Source organism: Hyla sarda, unplaced genomic scaffold (assembly GCF_029499605.1).
Source record: "Hyla sarda isolate aHylSar1 unplaced genomic scaffold, aHylSar1.hap1 scaffold_1841, whole genome shotgun sequence".
Taxonomy (NCBI): Eukaryota; Metazoa; Chordata; class Amphibia; order Anura; family Hylidae; genus Hyla; species Hyla sarda.
In genome coordinates, this window is record NW_026608490.1 from 47531 (window position 1) to 66684 (window position 19154).

Genomic DNA, 19154 nt, shown 5'->3' on the forward strand with positions numbered 1-19154 from the left:
CAAGTAAATGGCTCCATAGAGATACAGTATAACATTCTACCTGCCCCACCACTAGAGGGAGCTCACAGTAGACAAGTATATGGCTCCATAGAGATACAGTATAACATTCTACCTGCCCCACCACTAGAGGGAGCTCACAGTAGACAAGTAAATGGCTCCATAGAGATACAGTATAACATTCTACCTGCCCCACCACTAGGGGGAGCTCACAGCAGACAAGTATATGGCTCCATAGAGATACAGTATAACATTCTACCTGCCCCACCACTAGAGGGAGCTCACAGCAGACAAGTATATGGCTCCATAGAGATACAGTATAACATTCTACCTGCCCCACCACTAGAGGGAGCTCACAGTAGACAAGTATATGGCTCCATAGAGATACAGTATAACATTCTACCTGCCCCACCACTAGAGGGAGCTCACAGTAGACAAGTATATGGCTCCATAGAGATACAGTATAACATTCTACCTGCCCCACCACTAGGGGGAGCTCACAGTAGACAAGTAAATGGCTCCATAGAGATACAGTAGAACATTCTACCTGCCCCACCACTAGGGGGAGCTCACAGTAGACGAGTAAATGGCTCCATAGAGATACAGTATAACATTCTACCTGCCCCACCACTAGAGGGAGCTCACAGTAGACAAGTATATGGCTCCATAGAGATACAGTATAACATTCTACCTGCCCCACCACTAGGGGGAGCTCACAGTAGACAAGTAAATGGCTCCATAGAGATACAGTATAACATTCTACCTGCCCCACCACTAGAGGGAGCTCACAGAAGACAAGTAAATGGCTCCATAGAGATACAGTAGAACATTCTACCTGCCCCACCATTAGGGGGAGCTCACAGTAGACAAGTAAATGGCTCCATAGAGATACAGTATAACATTCTACCTGCCCCACCTCTAGGGGGAGCTCACAGCAGACAAGTAAATGGCTCCATAGAGATACAGTATAGCATTCTACCTGCCCCACCACTAGAGGGAGCTCACAGTAGACAAGTATATGGCTCCATAGAGATACAGTATAACATTCTACCTGCCCCACCACTAGGGGGAGCTCCCAGCAGACAAGTAAATGGCTCCATAGAGATACAGTAGAACATTCTACCTGCCCCACCACTAGGGGGAGCTCACAGTAGACGAGTAAATGGCTCCATAGAGATACAGTATAACATTCTACCTGCCCCACCACTAGGTGGAGCTCACAGTAGACAAGTATATGGCTCCTTAGAGATACAGTATAACATTCTACCTGCCCCACCACTAGAGGGAGCTCACAGCAGACAAGTAAATGGCTCCATAGAGATACAGTAGAACATTCTACCTGCCCCACCACTAGGGGGAGCTCCCAGCAGACAAGTAAATGGCTCCATAGAGATACAGTATAACATTCTACCTGCCCCACCACTAGGGGGAGCTCACAGCAGACAAGTATATGGCTCCATAGAGATACAGTATAACATTCTACCTGCCCCACCACTAGAGGGAGCTCACAGTAGACGAGTAAATGGCTCCATAGAGATACAGTATAACATTCTACCTGCTCCACCACTAGGGGGAGCTCACAGCAGACAAGTAAATGGCTCCATAGAGATACAGTATAACATTCTACCTGCCCCACCAGTAGGGGGAGCTCACAGCAGACAAGTAAATGGCTCCATAGAGATACAGTATAACATTCTACCTGCCCCACCACTAGGGGGAGCTCACAGCAGACAAGTATATGGCTCCATAGAGATACAGTATAACATTCTACCTGCCCCACCACTAGGGGTACTTGTAACAAACCCTCAGCTGTGAGATTTTGGGGCAGATCTTCACCTTCTTCATTTTTCGCCTTCGTTTTCGCAACAGTTATTATTATGCTAAAAAACTGGAGCAGGCGCAAGTCTTCATCCGCTATGGGCTAATAGAAGAGGGCGAGAGGAGGATGATGCCCAAATCCATCGATGTGATGACGGTAAGAGGCCCCTCCTCCCCGGTGGTCACATGACACTGACCGGCTGACTGCCCCATCACCTCCCGCTCCCTTCTTTACAGATGATTAATGGAGAAGCGGTGTTCCGGTTTAACAGCGAGCGCGCGGTGCAGGAGCTCGGATACTCTCAGCTGGAGGAGCTGGACGGATCCCGCCTCTTCATAACTGCTACCGTGGAGGAAACGGCGGGTGAGCGCAGCGCCACAGTGTGAACGGCAGAGAACGCCAGACGTGACCTGCAGATGGCACTGTGGGGCGTCATGTGATCTGCAGAGGACACTGTGGGGAGGTCATGTGACCCGCGCTGCCGTTCCCACTCATCATGTTCTCTTTATTCTCAGGTTCACAGTCTGAAGAGAGCGAAAACTCCAACGTCAAATACGTCATCTCCCCGTACACCCTAAAACTTATCGGGACCCCCCTGTATGTGAAGCCCACCCTGCCCTACTACGTGAAGGTGAGAGGGTCCAAGGCTGCACTATTGAGTCCTGTAGACACCCCTGAATATTCCTCCCCCGTAGACACCCCCGAGTATACCCCTTCTGTAGACACCCCCGAGTGTACCCTTTCTGTAGACACCCCCGAGTGTACCCTTCTGTAGACACCCCCAAGTGTACCCCTACTGTAGACACCCCCGAGTGTACCCCTTCTGTAGACACCCCCAAGTGTACCCCTACTGTAGACACCCCCGAGTGTACCCCTTCTGTAGACACCCCAAGTGTACCCCTACTGTAGACACCCCCGAGTGTACCCCTTCTGTAGACACCCCAAGTGTACCCCTACTGTAGACACCCCCGAGTGTACCCCTTCTGTAGACACCCCAAGTGTACCCCTACTGTAGACACCCCCGAATGTACCCTTTCTGTAGACACCCCCGAGTGTACCCCTTCTGTAGACACCCCCGAGTGTACCCCTTCTGTAGACACCCCGAGTGTACCCCTACTGTAGACACCCCAAGTGTACCCCTACTGTAGATACCCCCGAATGTACCCTTTCTGTAGACACCCCCGAGTGTACCCCGTCTGTAGACACCCCAAGTGTACCCCTTCTCTAGACACCGAGTGTATCCCTTCTGTAGACACCCCCGAGTGTATCCCTTCTGTAGACACCTCGAGTGCACCCCTTCTGTAGATACCCCCAAGTGTACCCCTTCTGTAGACACCCCCAAGTGTACCCCTTCTGTAGACACCCCAAGTGTACCCCTACTGTAGACACCCCCGAATGTACCCTTTCTGTAGACACCCCCGAGTGTACCCCTTCTGTAGACACCCCCGAGTGTACCCCTTCTGTAGACACCCCCGAGTGTACCCCTTCTGTAGACACCCCAAGTGTACCCCTACTGTAGACACCCCGAGTGTACCCCTTCTGTAGACACCCCAAGTGTATCACTTCTGTAAACACCCCCGAGTGTACCCCTTCTGTAGACACCCCGAGTGTACCCCTTCTGTAGATACCCCCGAGTGTACCCCTTCTGTAGACACCCCCGAGTGTACCCCTTCTGTAGGCACCCCCGAATGTACCCCTTCTGTAGGCACCCCCGAATGTACCCCTACTGTAGACACCCCCGAGTGTACCCTTTCTGTAGACACCCCCGAGTGTACCCCTTCTGTAGACACCCCCGAGTGTACCCCTTCTGTAGACACCCCCGAGTGTACCCCTACTGTAGACTCCCCCGAGTGTACCCCTTCTGTAGACACCCCCGAGTGTACCCCTTCTGTAGGCACCCCCGAATGTACCCCTTCTGTAGGCACCCCCGAATGTACCCCTACTGTAGACACCCCCGAGTGTACCCTTTCTGTAGACACCCCCGAGTGTACCCCTTCTGTAGACACCCCCGAGTGTACCCCTTCTGTAGACACCCCCGAGTGTACCCCTACTGTAGACTCCCCCGAGTGTACCCCTTCTGTAGACACCCCCGAGTGTACCCCTTCTGTAGACACCCCCGGTGTACCCCTTCTGTAGACACCCCCGGTGTACCCCTTCTGTAGACACCCCCGAGTGTACCCCTATTGTAGACACCCCCGAGTGTACCCCTACTGTAGACACCCCGAGTGTACCCGTTCTGTAGACATCCCCGAGTGTACCCCTTCTGTAGACACCCCCGAGTGTACCCCTACTGTAGACACCCCGAGTGTACCCTTTCTGTAGACACCCCCGAGTGTATCCCTTCTGTAGACACCTCCGAGTGTATCCCTTCTGTAGACACCTCCGAGTGGGCCCCTTATGTAGACACCCCGAGTGTACCCTTTCTGTAGACACCCCGAGTGTACCCCTTCTGTAGACACCCCCAAATGGGCCCCTTATGTAGACACCCCCGAGTGTACTCCTACTGTAGACACCCCCGAGTGTACTCCTACTGTAGACACACCCGAGTGTACCCCTTCTGTAGACACCCCCGAGTGTACCCCTTCTGTAGACACCCCCGAGTGTACCCCTACTGTAGACACCCCGAGTGTACCCTTTCTGTAGACACCCCCGAGTGTATCCCTTCTGTAGACACCTCCGAGTGGGCCCCTTATGTAGACACCCCGAGTGTACCCTTTCTGTAGACACCCCGAGTGTACCCCTTCTGTAGACACCCCCAAATGGGCCCCTTATGTAGACACCCCCGAGTGTACTCCTACTGTAGACACCCCCGAGTGTACTCCTACTGTAGACACACCCGAGTGTACCCCTTCTGTAGACACCCCCGAGTGTACCCCTACTGTAGACACCCCCGAGTGTACCCTTTCTGTAGACACCCCCAAGTGTACCCCTTCTGTAGACACCCCTGAGTGTACCCCTTCTGTAGACACCCCCGAGTGTACCCCTTCTGTAGACACCCCCGAGTGTACCCCCACTGTAGACACCCCCGAGTCTACCCTTTCTGTAGACACCCCAGAGTGTACCCCTCCTGTAGACACCCCAGAGTGTACCCCTTCTGTAGACACCCCCGAGTGTACCCCTACTGTAGACACCCCCGAGTGTACCCCTACTGTAGACACCCCCGAGTGTACCCCTACTGTAGACACCCCCGAGTCTACTCTTTCTGTAGACACCCCCGAGTGTACCCCTACTGTAGACACCCCCGAGTGTACCCCTACTGTAGACACCCGAGTGTACCCCTACTGTAGACACCCCCGAGTGTACCCCTCCTGTAGACACCCCCGAGTGTACCCCTCCTGTAGACACCCCCGAGTGCACCCCTACTGTAGACACCCCCGAGTGTACCCCTTCTGTAGACACCCCCGAGTGTATCCCTACTGTAGACACCCCCGAGTGCACCCCTTCTGTAGACACCCCAAGTGTACCCTTTCTGTAGACACCCCCGAGTGTACCCCTACTGTAGACACCCCCGAGTGTACCCCTACTGTAGACACCCCCGAGTGTACCCCTTCTGTAGACACCCCCGAGTGTACCCCTTCTGTAGACACCCCCAAATGGGCCCCTTATGTAGACACCCCCGAGTGTACTCCTACTGTAGACACCCCCGAGTGTACTCCTACTGTAGACACACCCGAGTGTACCCCTTCTGTAGACACCCCCGAGTGTACCCCTACTGTAGACACCCCGAGTGTACCCTTTCTGTAGACACCCCCGAGTGTACCCCTTCTGTAGACACCCCCGAGTGTACCCCCACTGTAGACACCCCCGAGTGTACCCCTTCTGTAGACACCCCCGAGTCTACCCTTTCTGTAGACACCCCCGAGTGTACCCCTCCTGTAGACACCCCCGAGTGTACCCCTTCTGTAGACACCTCCGAGTGTACCCCTACTGTAGACACCCCCGAGTGTACCCCTACTGTAGACACCCCCGAGTGTACCCCTACTGTAGACACCCCCGAGTCTACTCTTTCTGTAGACACCCCCGAGTGTACCCCTACTGTAGACACCCCCGAGTGTACCCCTACTGTAGACACCCGAGTGTACCCCTACTGTAGACACCCCCGAGTGTACCCCTACTGTAGACACCCCCGAGTGTACCCCTACTGTAGACACCCCCGAGTGTACCCCTACTGTAGACACCCGAGTGTACCCCTACTGTAGACACCCCCGAGTGTACCCCTCCTGTAGACACCCCCGAGTGCACCCCTACTGTAGACACCCCCGAGTGTACCCCTTCTGTAGACACCCCCGAGTGTATCCCTACTGTAGACACCCCCGAGTGCACCCCTTCTGTAGACACCCCAAGTGTACCCCTACTGTAGACACCCCAAGTGTACCCCTACTGTAGACACCCCCGAGTGTACCCCTTCTGTAGACACCCCCGAGTGTACCCCTTCTGTAGACACCCCAAGTGTACCCCTACTGTAGACACCCCCGAATGTACCCCTTCTGTAGACACCCCCGAATGTACCCCTACTGTAGACACCCCGAGTGTATCCCTTCTGTAGACACCCCAAGTGTACCCCTTCTGTAGACACCCCCGAGTGCACCCCTTCTGTAGACACCCCCGAGTGTACCCCCCGTAGACACCCCTGAGTCTACTCCCCCTGTAGGCAGCCCCAAGTGTGCCCCCCATAGAACCCCCCCCCCCCCCGAATGTAAAGTAAAAAACCCCAAGTGTACCGCCCCCCCCCCCCCTTGTAGACACCCCCGAGTGTACCGCCCCCGTAGATGTACGGTACAGGTTTTCTGGTGACATGCGGTATTATTGTGTCTGATCAGGTTCAGGTGAAGGACACGTTGGACAATGTGGTGTCTAGAATCCGGCTGACGATAACCGGAGAGATGGTCCTAGATGGCGGAGGGGTCAGCCCGCTAGACAACCAGCACTCTCTGACCCAGCAGACTGACAGTCAAGGAATCGCCGTGTTTGTGGTGAACATCCCGACAGACGTCACCGCCCTGGACTTTAAGGTAAGCCATTGATGATGTCACCTCCAGAACACAGATGAGGTCACCGCGTGAACACAGATGAGGTCACCGCCTGAACACTGATGAGGTCACCGCCTGAACACTGATGAGGTCACCGCGTGAACACAGATGAGGTCACCGCCTGAACACTGATGAGGTCACCGCCTGAACACTGATGAGGTCACCGCGTGAACACTGATGAGGTCACCTCCAGAACACAGATGAGGTCACCGCCTGAACACTGATGAGGTCACCGCGTGAACACTGATGAGGTCACCACCTGAACACTGATGAGGTCACCACCTGAACACTGATGAGGTCACAGCCTGAACACTGATGAGGTCACCGCGTGAACACTGATAAGGTCACCGCCTGAACACTGATGAGGTCACCACCTGAACACTGATGTTGTCACCGCCTGAACACTGATGAGGTCACAGCCTGAACACTGATGAGGTCACCGCGTGAACACTGATGAGGTCACCGCCTGAACACTGATGAGGTCACCGCCTGAACACTGATGAGGTCACCGCGTGAACACAGATGAGGTCACCACCTGATCACTGATGAGGTCACCTCCTGAACACTGATGAGGTCACTGCCTGATCACTGATGAGGTCACCGCCTGAACACTGATGAGGTCACCGCGTGAACACAGATGAGGTCACCGCCTGAACACTGATGAGGTCACCGCCTGAACACTGATGAGGTCACCGCCTGAACACTGATGAGGTCACCGCCTGAACACTGATGAGGTCACCACCTGAACACTGATGTTGTCACCGCCTGAACACTGATGAGGTCACCGCCTGAACACTGATGAGGTCACCGCCTGAACACTGATGAGGTCACCGCCTGAACACTGATGAGGTCACAGCCTGAACACTGATGAGGTCACCGCCTGGACACTGATGAGGTCACCGCCTGGACACTGATGAGGTCACCGCCTGAACACTGATGAGGTCACCGCCTGATCACTGATGAGGTCACCGCCTGATCACTGATGAGGTCACCGCCTGATCACTGATGAGGTCACCGCCTGATCACTGATGAGGTCACCGCCTGATCACTGATGAGGTCACCGCCTGATCACTGATGAGGTCACCGCCTGATCACTGATGAGGTCACCCGCCTAAACACTGATGAGGTCACCGCCTAAACACTGATGAGGTCACCGCCTGAACACTGATGAGGTCACCGCCTGAACACTGAAGAGGTCACAGCCTGAACACTGATGAGGTCACAGCCTGAACACTGCTGATGTCACAACCAGAGCACTGATGATGTCACCATTTAAGAAATTAAGATGTCTATAGAGGATGTGTATATAGAGGGGGGGCTGTGTATATAGAGGGGGGGCTGTGTATATATAGAGGGGGGCTGTGTATATATAGAGGGGGGCTGTGTATATAGAGGTGGGCTGTGTATATAGAGGGGGGCTGTGTATATAGAGGGGGGCTGTGTATATAGAGGGGGGGCTGTGTATATAGAGGGGGGCTGTGTATATATAGAGGGGGCTGTGTATATAGAGGGGGGCTGTGTATATAGAGGGGGGCTGTGTATATAGAGGGGGGCTGTGTATATATAGAGGGGGCTGTGTATATAGAGGAGGTGTATAAGTTACAAGATGACTTGGATAGACTAAGTGTCTGGGCCTCCACTTGGCAAATTAGGTTCAATGTGGATAAATGTAAAGTTCTGCATCTGGGCACTAATAACCTGCAGCATCGTATGTCTTAGGGGGGCTGTGTATATAGAGGGGGGCTGTGTATATAGAGGGGGGCTGTATATATAGAGGGGGGGCTGTGTATATAGAGGGGGGCTGTGTATATAGAGGGGGGGCTGTGTATATAGAGGGGGGGCTGTGTATATATAGAGGGGGGCTGTGTATATAGAGGGGGGGCTGTGTATATAGAGGGGGGCTGTGTATATAGAGGGGGCTGTGTATATAGAGGGGGGCTGTGTATATATAGAGGGGGGCTGTGTATATAGAGGGGGGGGCTGTGGTGTATATAGAGGGGGCTGTGTATATAGAGGGGGGGCTGTGTATATATAGAGGGGGGGCTGTGTATATAGAGGAATGGCTGTGTATAGAGGGGGGGCTGTGTATATAGAGGGGGGCTGTGTATATAGAGGGGGGGCTGTGTATATATAGAGGGGGGGCTGTGTATATATAGAGGGGGGCTGTGTATATATAGAGGGGGGCTGTGTATATAGAGGTGGGCTGTGTATATAGGGGGGGCTGTGTATATAGAGGGGGGCTGTGTATATAGAGGGGGGCTGTGTATATAGAGGGGGCTGTGTATATAGAGGGGGGGCTGTGTATATAGAGGGGGGCTGTGTATATAGAGGGGGGGCTATGTATATAGAGGGGGGCTGTGTATATAGAGGGGGCTGTGTATATAGAGGGGGGGCTGTGTATATAGAGGGGGGGACTGTGTATATAGAGGGGGGCTGTGTATATAGAGGGGGGGCTGTGTATATAGAGGGGTGCTGTGTATATAGAGGGGGGCTGTGTATATAGAGGGGGGCTGTGTATATAGAGGGGGCTGTGTATATAGAGGGGGGCTGCGTATATAGAGGGGGGCTGTGTATATAGGGGGGGGGCTGTGTGTATAGAGGGGGCTGTGTATATAGAGGGGGGGGCTGTGTATATAGAGGGGGGGGCTGTGTATATAGAGGGGGGCTGTGTATATAGAGGGGGGCTGTGTATATAGAGGGGGGGGCTGTGTATATAGAGGGGGGCTGTGTATATAGAGGGGGGGCTGTGTATATAGAGGGGGGCTGTGTATATAGAGGGGGGCTGTGTATATAGAGGGGGGGCTGTGTATATAGAGGGGGGGCTGTGTATATAGAGGGGGGCTGTGTATATAGAGGTGGGCTGTGTATATAGAGGGGGGCTGTGTATATAGAGGGGGGGGCTGTGTATATAGAGGGGGGCTGTGTATATAGAGGGGGGGGCTGTGTATATAGAGGGGGGCTGTGTATATAGAGGGGGGCTGTGTATATAGAGGGGGGCTGTGTATACTAATAACCTGCATGTCTTAGGGGGATTAAACTGGCAGAGTCACTGGTAGAGAAGGATCTGGGGGACTTGTAGATCACAGACTACAGAATAGCACAATGTCAGGCTGCTGCTTCCAAGGCCGGCAGGATATTGTCATGTATCAAAAGAGGCCTCCAGGGACAGGGACATAATACTCCCCCTTTATAAAGCATTGGTACAGTCTATAGTGTATAATACTCCCCCTTTATAAAGCATTGGTACAGTCTATAGTGTATAATACTCCCCCTTTATAAAGCATTGGTACAGTCTATAGTGTATAATACTCCCCCTTTATAAAGCATTGGTACAGTCTATAGTGTATAATACTCCCCCTTTATAAAGCATTGGTACAGTCTATAGTGTATAATACTCCCCCTTTATAAAGCATTGGTACAGTCTATAGTGTATAATACTCCCCCTTTATAAAGCATTGGTACAGTCTATAGTGTATAATACTCCCCCTTTATAAAGCATTGGTACAGTCTATAGTGTATAATACTCCCCTTTATAAAGCATTGGTACAGTCTACAGTGTATAATACTCCCCCTTTATAAAGCATTGGTACAGTCTATAGTGTATAATACTCCCCCTTTATAAAGCATTGGTACAGTCTATAGTGTATAATACTCCCCCTTTATAAAGCATTGGTACAGTCTATAGTGTATGATACTCCCCCTTTTATAAGGCATTGGTACAGTCTATAGTGTATAATACTCCCCCTTTATAAAGCATTGGTACAGTCTATAGTGTATAATACTCCCCCTTTATAAAGCATTGGTACGGCCTCACCTGGAATATGCTGGTCAGTTTTGGTCACCTGTCCATAAAAGGGACACTGCGGAGCTGGAAAGGGTGCAGAGACGCGCGACTAAACTAATATGGGGCCTGGAACATCTTAGCTATGAGGAGCGATTAAAGGAGTTACAATTGTTTAGTCTTGAGAAGAGACGTATAAGGGGGGATATGATAAACGTATATAAGTATATAAATGGCCCATACAAAAAATATGGAGAAAAACTGTTCCAGGTTAAACCCCCCCCAAAGGACGAGGGGGCACTCCCTCCATCTGGAGAAGAAAAGGTTTAGTCTAAAGGGGCGACACCTTCTTTACCGTGAGGACTGTGAATTTATGGAACGGTCTACCTCAGGAACTGGAACAAAATAACATTAATGCTTATGCAGAATTATAAAACTACATCCCTTCCCCTTATCCCCTTCCCTTCAATCCCCTGGTTGGACTTGATGGACGTCTGTCTTTTTTCAACCATATTAACTATGTAACTATGTAACTGTGTCACCAGATAAAGCCCCTAAGGGCCGACTATAATGGGAGTTTTGTTTTACTCGCAGATCACTACAGTCGATAACAACCTGCAGGAGGAGAACCAGGCGAGCGCCACCCACACAGCAACTTCCTACAAGTCACTGACCAAAAGCTACTTGTACATTAACTGGGCCCGAGAGAGCGAAATCCTGCAGGTCGGAGACTTTCTCAACATCCAGGTGGTGCCCAGCAGTCCGTACCTGGCCAAACTAACCCATTATAGTTACCTGGTGAGTACCCTGGGACAGTGGAGCAGATACCAGGGGAGGGGGGTGCGGATGGTGGGGCTCAGTTCTGCACAGTTTGCCAGTAATTGCAAAAAGACTGGGATAAATGCCTGTGGCTGGGCACCATCGCTTCAGGGTCCCAAGACAGCTGTATGATATGTTGTATACATGGTAAACGTGTCCTACTGTGCAAGAGAGGATTGAAAACACTCTGGGGTGTATTCTATGGCATGTAGAATGTTGTATTCAGGAGGTTACATTGTACGTAGGGGTGTAGAATGTTGTATTCAGGAGGTTACATTGTATGTGGGGGTGTAGTATGTTGTATTCAGGAGGTTACATTGTATGTAGGAGTGTAGTATGTTATATTCAGGAGGTTACATTGTATGTGGGGTTGTAGTATGTTGTATTCAGAAAGTTACATTGTATGTAGGGGTGTAGTATGTTGTATTCAGGAGGTTACATTGTATGTTAGGGTGTAGTATGTTGTATTCAGGAGGTTACATTGTATGTAGGGGTGTAGAATGTTGTATTCAGGAGGTTACATTGTATGTGGGGGTGTAGTATGTTATATTCAGGGGGTTACATTGTATGTAGGGGTGTAGTATGTTGTATTCAGGAGGTTACATTGTATGTAGGGGTGTAGTATGTTATATTCAGGAGGTTACATTGTATGTGGGGTTGTAGTATGTTGTATTCAGAAAGTTACATTGTATGTAGGGGTGTAGTATGTTGTATTCAGGAGGTTACATTGTATGTTAGGGTGTAGTATGTTGTATTCAGGAGGTTACATTGTATGTAGGGGTGTAGAATGTTGTATTCACTAGGTTACATTGTATGTAGGGGTATAGTATGTTGTATTCAGGAGGTTACACTGTATTTGTGGCTGTAATATGTTATATTCAGGAGGTTACATTGTATGTGGGGGTGTAGTATGTTGTATTCAGGAGGTTACATTGTATGTAGGGTATAGTATGTTGTATTCAGGAGGATGCACTGTATGTGTGGCTGTAATATGTTATATTCAGGAGGTTACATTGTATGTGGGGGTGTAGTATGTTGTATTCAGGAGGTTACATTGTATGTAGGGGTATAGTATGTTGTATTCAGGAGGTTACACTGTATGTGTGGCTGTAATATGTTATATTCAGGAGGTTACATTGTATGTGGTGGTGTAGTATGTTGTATTAAGGAGGTTACATTCTATGTGGGGTTGTAGTATGTTGTATTCAGGAGGTTACATTGTATGTAGGGGTGTAGTATGTTGTATTCAGGAGGTTACATTGTATGTGGGGGTGTAGTATGTTGTATTCAAGAGGTTACATTGTATGTGGGGGGTGTAGTATGTTATGTTCAGGAGGTTACACTGTATTAAAGGGTGTAGAATGCTGTATTCAGGTGTCTACACTGTATGTAGGTGTGAAGTATGTTGTATTCAGGAGGTTACACAGTATGTAGGTGTGAAGTATGTTGTATTCAGGAGGTTACATTGTATATGGTGGCTTAGTGTGTTGTATTCAGGAGGTGTTACATTATATGAGGAGGTGTAATATGTTGTATTCAGGAGGTTACACTGCATGTGGGAGGGTGTGTCACATTGTATGACGGGGGTTTATTACATTGAATGCAGGGGGGTGTGTTACGTGTTACATTGTATGAAGGGGGTTTATTACATTGTATGCAGCGGGTGTGTATGTTTGGGGGTGTAGTGTCTACCTCCCTATCCGGTCTTGTTACTCTCCTCACAGGTCATCTCTAAGGGGAAGATTGTGAAGTTTGATACAGTGCAAAGAGTCCATGAGTCCACATCCCAGAATCTGAACATCCAGGTCACGGCTGCCATGGTGCCCTCTATCCGCCTCCTGGTGTATTACATCATCACTGGAGACACCACTGCCGAGATCGTGGCCGATTCCATCTGGGTGGACGTCAAAGAGAAATGTGTCAATAACCAGAAGGTAAGAGGAGGATGACCCCATCTAATTACCATAACACCTCCAATCTACTGACAGCATTGAAATTAGATTGTGAGCTCCTGGGGTCAGGGATGATGGGAGTGATACATTGTATGTGATAGGAGATTAGATTGTGAATCTCCTGGGGTCAGGGATGATGGGAGTGATACATTGTATGATAGGAGATTAGATTGTGAGCTCCTGGGGTCAGGGATGATGGGAGTGATACATTGTATGTGATAGGAGATTAGATTGTGATCTCCTGGGGTCAGGGATGATGGGAGTGATACATTGGATGTGATAGGAGATTAGATTGTGATCTCCTGGGGTCAGGGATGATGGGAGTGATACATTGTATGATAGGAGATTAGATTGTGATCTCCTGGGGTCAGGGATGATGGGAGTGATACATTGTATGATAGGAGATTAGATTGTGATCTCCTGGGGTCAGGGATGATGGGAGTGATGCATTGTATGATAGGAGATTAGATTGTGATCTCCTGGGGTCAGGGATGATGGGAGTGATACATTGTATGATAGGAGATTAGATTGTGATCTCCTGGGGTCAGGGATGATGGGAGTGATACATTGTATGATAGGAGATTGGATTGTGAGCTCCTGGGGTCAGGGATGATGGGAGTGATGCATTGTAAGTGATAGGAGATTGGATTGTGAGCTCCTGGGGTCAGGGATGATGGGAGTGATACATTGTATGATAGGAGATTGGATTGTGAGCTCCTGGGGTCAGGGATGATGGGAGTGATACATTGTAAGTGATAGGAGATTGGATTGTGAGCTCCTGGGGTCAGGGATGATGGGAGTGATACATTGTATGATAGGAGATTAGATTGTGAGCTCCTGGGGTCAGGGATGATGGGAGTGATACATTGTATGATAGGAGATTAGATTGTGATCTCCTGGGGTCAGGGATGATGGGAGTGATACATTGTATGATAGGAGATTAGATTGTGATCTCCTGGGGTCAGGGATGATGGGAGTGATACATTGTATGATAAGAGATTAGATTGTGATCTCCTGGGGTCAGGGATGATGGGAGTGATACATTGTATGATAGGAGATTAGATTGTGATCTCCTGGGGTCAGGGATGATGGGAGTGATACATTGTATGTGATAGGAGATTAGATTGTCAGCTCCTGGGGTCAGGGATGATGGGAGTGATACATTGTATGATAGATTAGATTGTGATCTCCTGGGGTCAGGGATGTTGGGAGTGATACATTGTATGAGAGGAGATTAGATTGTGATCTCCTGGGGTCAGGGATGATGGGAGTGATACATTGTATGTGATAGGAGATTAGATTGTGAGCTCCTGGGGTCAGGGATGATAGGAGTGATACATTGTGTGATAGGAGATTAGATTGTCAGCTCCTGGGGTCAGGGATGATGGGAGTGATACATTGTATGATAGGAGATTAGATTGTCAGCTCCTGGGGTCAGGGATGATGGGAGTGATACATTGTATGAGAGGAGATTAGATTGTGATCTCCTGGGGTCAGGGATGATGGGAGTGATACATTGTATGTGATAGGAGATTAGATTGTGATCTCCTGGGGTCAGGGATGATGGGAGTGATACATTGTGTGATAGGAGATTAGATTGTGATCTCCTGGGGTCAGGGATGATGGGAGTGATACATTGTATGATAGGAGATTAGATTGTGATCTCCTGGGGTCAGGGATGATGGGAGTGATACATTGTATGATAGGAGATTAGATTGTGATCTCCTGGGGTCAGGGATGATGGGAGTGATGATACATTGTATGATAGGAGATTAGATTGTGAGCTCCTGGGGTCAGGGATGATGGGAGTGATACATTGTATGATAAGAGATTAGATTGTGATCTCCTGGGGTCAGGGATGATGGGAGTGATACATTATATGTGATGGGAGATTAGATTGTGATCTCCTGGGGTCAGGGATGATGGGAGTGATACATTGTATGATAGGAGATTAGATTGTGAGCTCCTGGGGTCAGGGATGATGGGAGTGATACATTGTATGATAGGAGATTACATTGTGATCTCCTGGGGTCAGGGATGATGGGAGTGATACATTGTATGATAGGAGATTAGATTGTGAGCTCCTGGGGTCAGGGATGATGGGAGTGATACATTGTATGATAGGAGATTAGATTGTGAGCTCCTGGGGTCAGGGATGATGGGAGTGATACATTGTATGATAGGAGATTAGATTGTGATCTCCTGGGGTCAGGGATGATGGGAGTGATACATTGTATGATAGGAGATTAGATTGTGATCTCCTAGGGTCAGGGATGATGGGAGTGATACATTGTATGATAGGAGATTAGATTGTGATCTCCTGGGGTCAGGGATGATGGGAGTGATACATTGTATGATAGGAGATTAGATTGTGATCTCCTGGGGTCAGGGATGATGGGAGTGATACATTGTATGATAGGAGATTAGATTGTGATCTCCTGGGGTCAGGGATGATGGGGGTGATACATTATATGTGATGGGAGATTAGATTGTGATCTCCTGGGGTCAGGGATGATGGGAGTGATACATACATTGTATGATTGGAGATTAGATTGTGATCTCCTGGGGTCAGGGATGATGGGAGTGATACATTGTATGATTGGAGATTAGATTGTGATCTCCTGGGGTCAGGGATGATGGGAGTGATACATTGTATGATAGGAGATTAGATTGTGATCTCCTGGGGTCAGGGATGATGGGAGTGATACATTGTATGTGATAGGAGATTAGATTGTGATCTCCTGGGGTCAGGGATGATGGGAGTGATACATTGTATGATAGGAGATTAGATTATGATCTCCTGGGGTCAGGGATGATGGGAGTGATACATTGTATGTGATAGGAGATTAGATTGTGAGCTCCTGGGGTCAGGGATGATGGGAGTGATACATTGTATGATAGGAGATTAGATTGTGATCTCCTGGGGTCAGGGATGATGGGAGTGATACATTGTATGATAAGAGATTAGATTGTGATCTCCTGGGGTCAGGGATGATGGGAGTGATACATTGTATGTGATAGGAGATTAGATTGTGATCTCCTGGGGTCAGGGATGATGGGAGTGATACATTGTATGATAGGAGATTAGATTGTGAGCTCCTGGGGTCAGGAATGATGGGAGTGATACATTGTATGATAGGAGATTAGATTGTGAGCTCCTGGGGTCAGGGATGATGGGAGTGATACATTGTATGATAGGAGATTAGATTGTGATCTCCTGGGGTCAGGGATGATGGGAGTGATACATTGTATGATAAGAGATTAGATTGTGATCTCCTGGGGTCAGGGATGATGGGAGTGATACATTGTATGATAGGAGATTAGATTGTGATCTCCTGGGGTCAGGTATGATGGGAGTTATACATTGTATGATAGGAGATTAGATTGTGATCTCCTGGGGTCAGGGATGATGGGAGTGATACATTGTATGTGATAGGAGATTAGATTGTGAGCTCCTGGGGTCAGGGATGATGGGAGTGATACATTGTATGATAGGAGATTAGATTGTGATCTCCTGGGGTCAGGGATGATGGGAGTGATACATTGTATGATGGGAGATTAGATTGTGAGCTCCTGGGGTCAGGGATGTTGGGAGTGATACATTGTATGATAGGAGATTAGATTGTGATCTCCTGGGGTCAGGGATGATGGGAGTGATACATTGTATGATAGGAGATTAGATTGTGATCTCCTGGGGTCAGGGATGATGGGAGTGATACATTGTATGATAGGAGATTAGATTGTGATCTCCTGGGGTCAGGGATGATGGGAGTGATACATTGTATGTGATAGGAGATTAGATTGTGATCTCCTGGGGTCAGGGATGATGGGAGTGATACATTGTATGTGATAGGAGATTAGATTGTGATCTCCTGGGGTCAGGGATGATGGGAGTGATACATTGTATGATAGGAGATTAGATTGTGAGCTCCTGGGGTCAGGGATGATGGGAGTGATACATTGTATGTGATAGGAGATTAGATTGTGATCTCCTGGGGTCAGGGATGATGGGAGTGATACATTGTATGTGATAGGAGATTAGATTGTGATCTCCTGGGGTCAGGGATGATGGGAGTGATACATTGTATGATAGGAGATTAGATTGTGAGCTCCTGGGGTCAGGGATGATGGGAGTGATACATTGTATGATAGGAGATTAGATTGTGATCTCCTGGGGTCAGGGATGATGGGAGTGATACATTGTATGATAAGAGATTAGATTGTGATCTCCTGGGGTCAGGGATGATGGGAGTGATACATTGTATGATAGGAGATTAGATTGTGATCTCCTGGGGTCAGGGATGATGGGAGTGATACATTGTATGATAAGAGATTAGATTGTGATCTCCTGGGGTCAGGGATGATGGGAGTGATACATTGTATGATAGGAGATTAGATTGTGATCTCCTGGGGTCAGGAATGATGGGAGTGATACATTGTATGATAGGAGATTAGATTGTGAGCTCCTGGGGTCAGGGATGATGGGAGTGATACATTGTATGATAGGAGATTAGATTGTGATCTCCTGGGGTCAGGGATGATGGGAGTGATACATTGTATGATAGGAGATTAGATTGTGATCTCCTGGGGTCAGGGATGATGGGAGTGATACATTGTATGATAGGAGATTAGATTGTGAGCTCCTGGGGTCAGGGATGATGGGAGTGATACATTGTATGATAGGAGATTAGATTGTGATCTCCTGGGGTCAGGGATGATGGGAGTGATACATTGTATGATAGGAGATTAGATTGTGATCTCCTGGGGTCAGGGATGATGGGAGTGATACATTATATGTGATGGGAGATTAGATTGTGATCTCCTGGGGTCAGGGATGATGGGAGTGATACATTATATGTGATGGGAGATTAGATTGTGAGCTCCTGGGGTCAGGGATGATGGGAGTGATACATTGTATGTGATAGGAGATTAGATTGTGAGCTCCTGGGGTCAGGGATGATGGGAGTGATACATTGTATGATAGGAGATTAGATTGTGATCTCCTGGGGTCAGGAATGATGGGAGTGATACATTGTATGATAGGAGATTAGATTGTGAGCTCCTGGGGTCAGGGATGATGGGAGTGATACATTGTATGATAGGAGATTAGATTGTGATCTCCTGGGGTCAGGGATGATGGGAGTGATACATTATATGTGATGGGAGATTAGATTGTGATCTCCTGGGGTCAGGGATGATGGGAGTGATACATTGTATGATAGGAGATTAGATTGTGATCTCCTGGGGTCAGGGATGATGGAGTGATACATTATATGTGATGGGAGATTAGATTGTGAGCTCCTGGGGTCAGGGATGATGGGAGTGATACATTGTATGTGATAGGAGATTAGATTGTGAGCTCCTGGGGTCAGGATGATGGGAGTGATACATTGTATGATAGGAGATTAGATTGTGATCTCCTGGGGTCAGGGATGATGGGAGTGATACATTGTATGTGATAGGAGATTAGATTGTGATCTCCTGGGGTCAGGGATGATGGGAGTGATACATTGTATGATAGGAGATTAGATTGTGATCTCCTGGGGTCAGGGATGATGGGAGTGATACATCGTTGGGGGTTGTAGTTACCTGATTTCTTGGATCTTCCTTCAGGTTCAGTTGTCGACCCCTCAAGGAGATTTTAAGCCCAAGGGCCTCGGTGCCGCTGACGGTTCTGGCTCAGAGCGGCTCCATTGTCGCCTTGTCTGCTGTGGACGTCTCTGTCTATGATGTCACCAAGAAGAAGCAGCAAAGGC

General features: G+C 49.0%; 1 protein-coding gene across 1 annotated transcript in view; it reads left to right on the top strand.

The window, feature by feature from the left end:
* The window catches only part of LOC130314680 (complement C5-like), a gene marked incomplete at its 3' end in the record, with an annotated part of 46629 nt that extends 27483 nt beyond the window's left edge, over positions 1–19146 (top strand). The window contains 8 exon segments of the mRNA XM_056552741.1: positions 1867–1972; positions 2053–2179; positions 2332–2447; positions 6637–6828; positions 11222–11425; positions 13171–13380; positions 19012–19050; positions 19052–19146. Coding sequence (XP_056408716.1) covers positions 1867–1972; positions 2053–2179; positions 2332–2447; positions 6637–6828; positions 11222–11425; positions 13171–13380; positions 19012–19050; positions 19052–19146 — 1089 coding nt within the window.
* Positions 19147–19154: the final 8 nt, after the last annotated feature.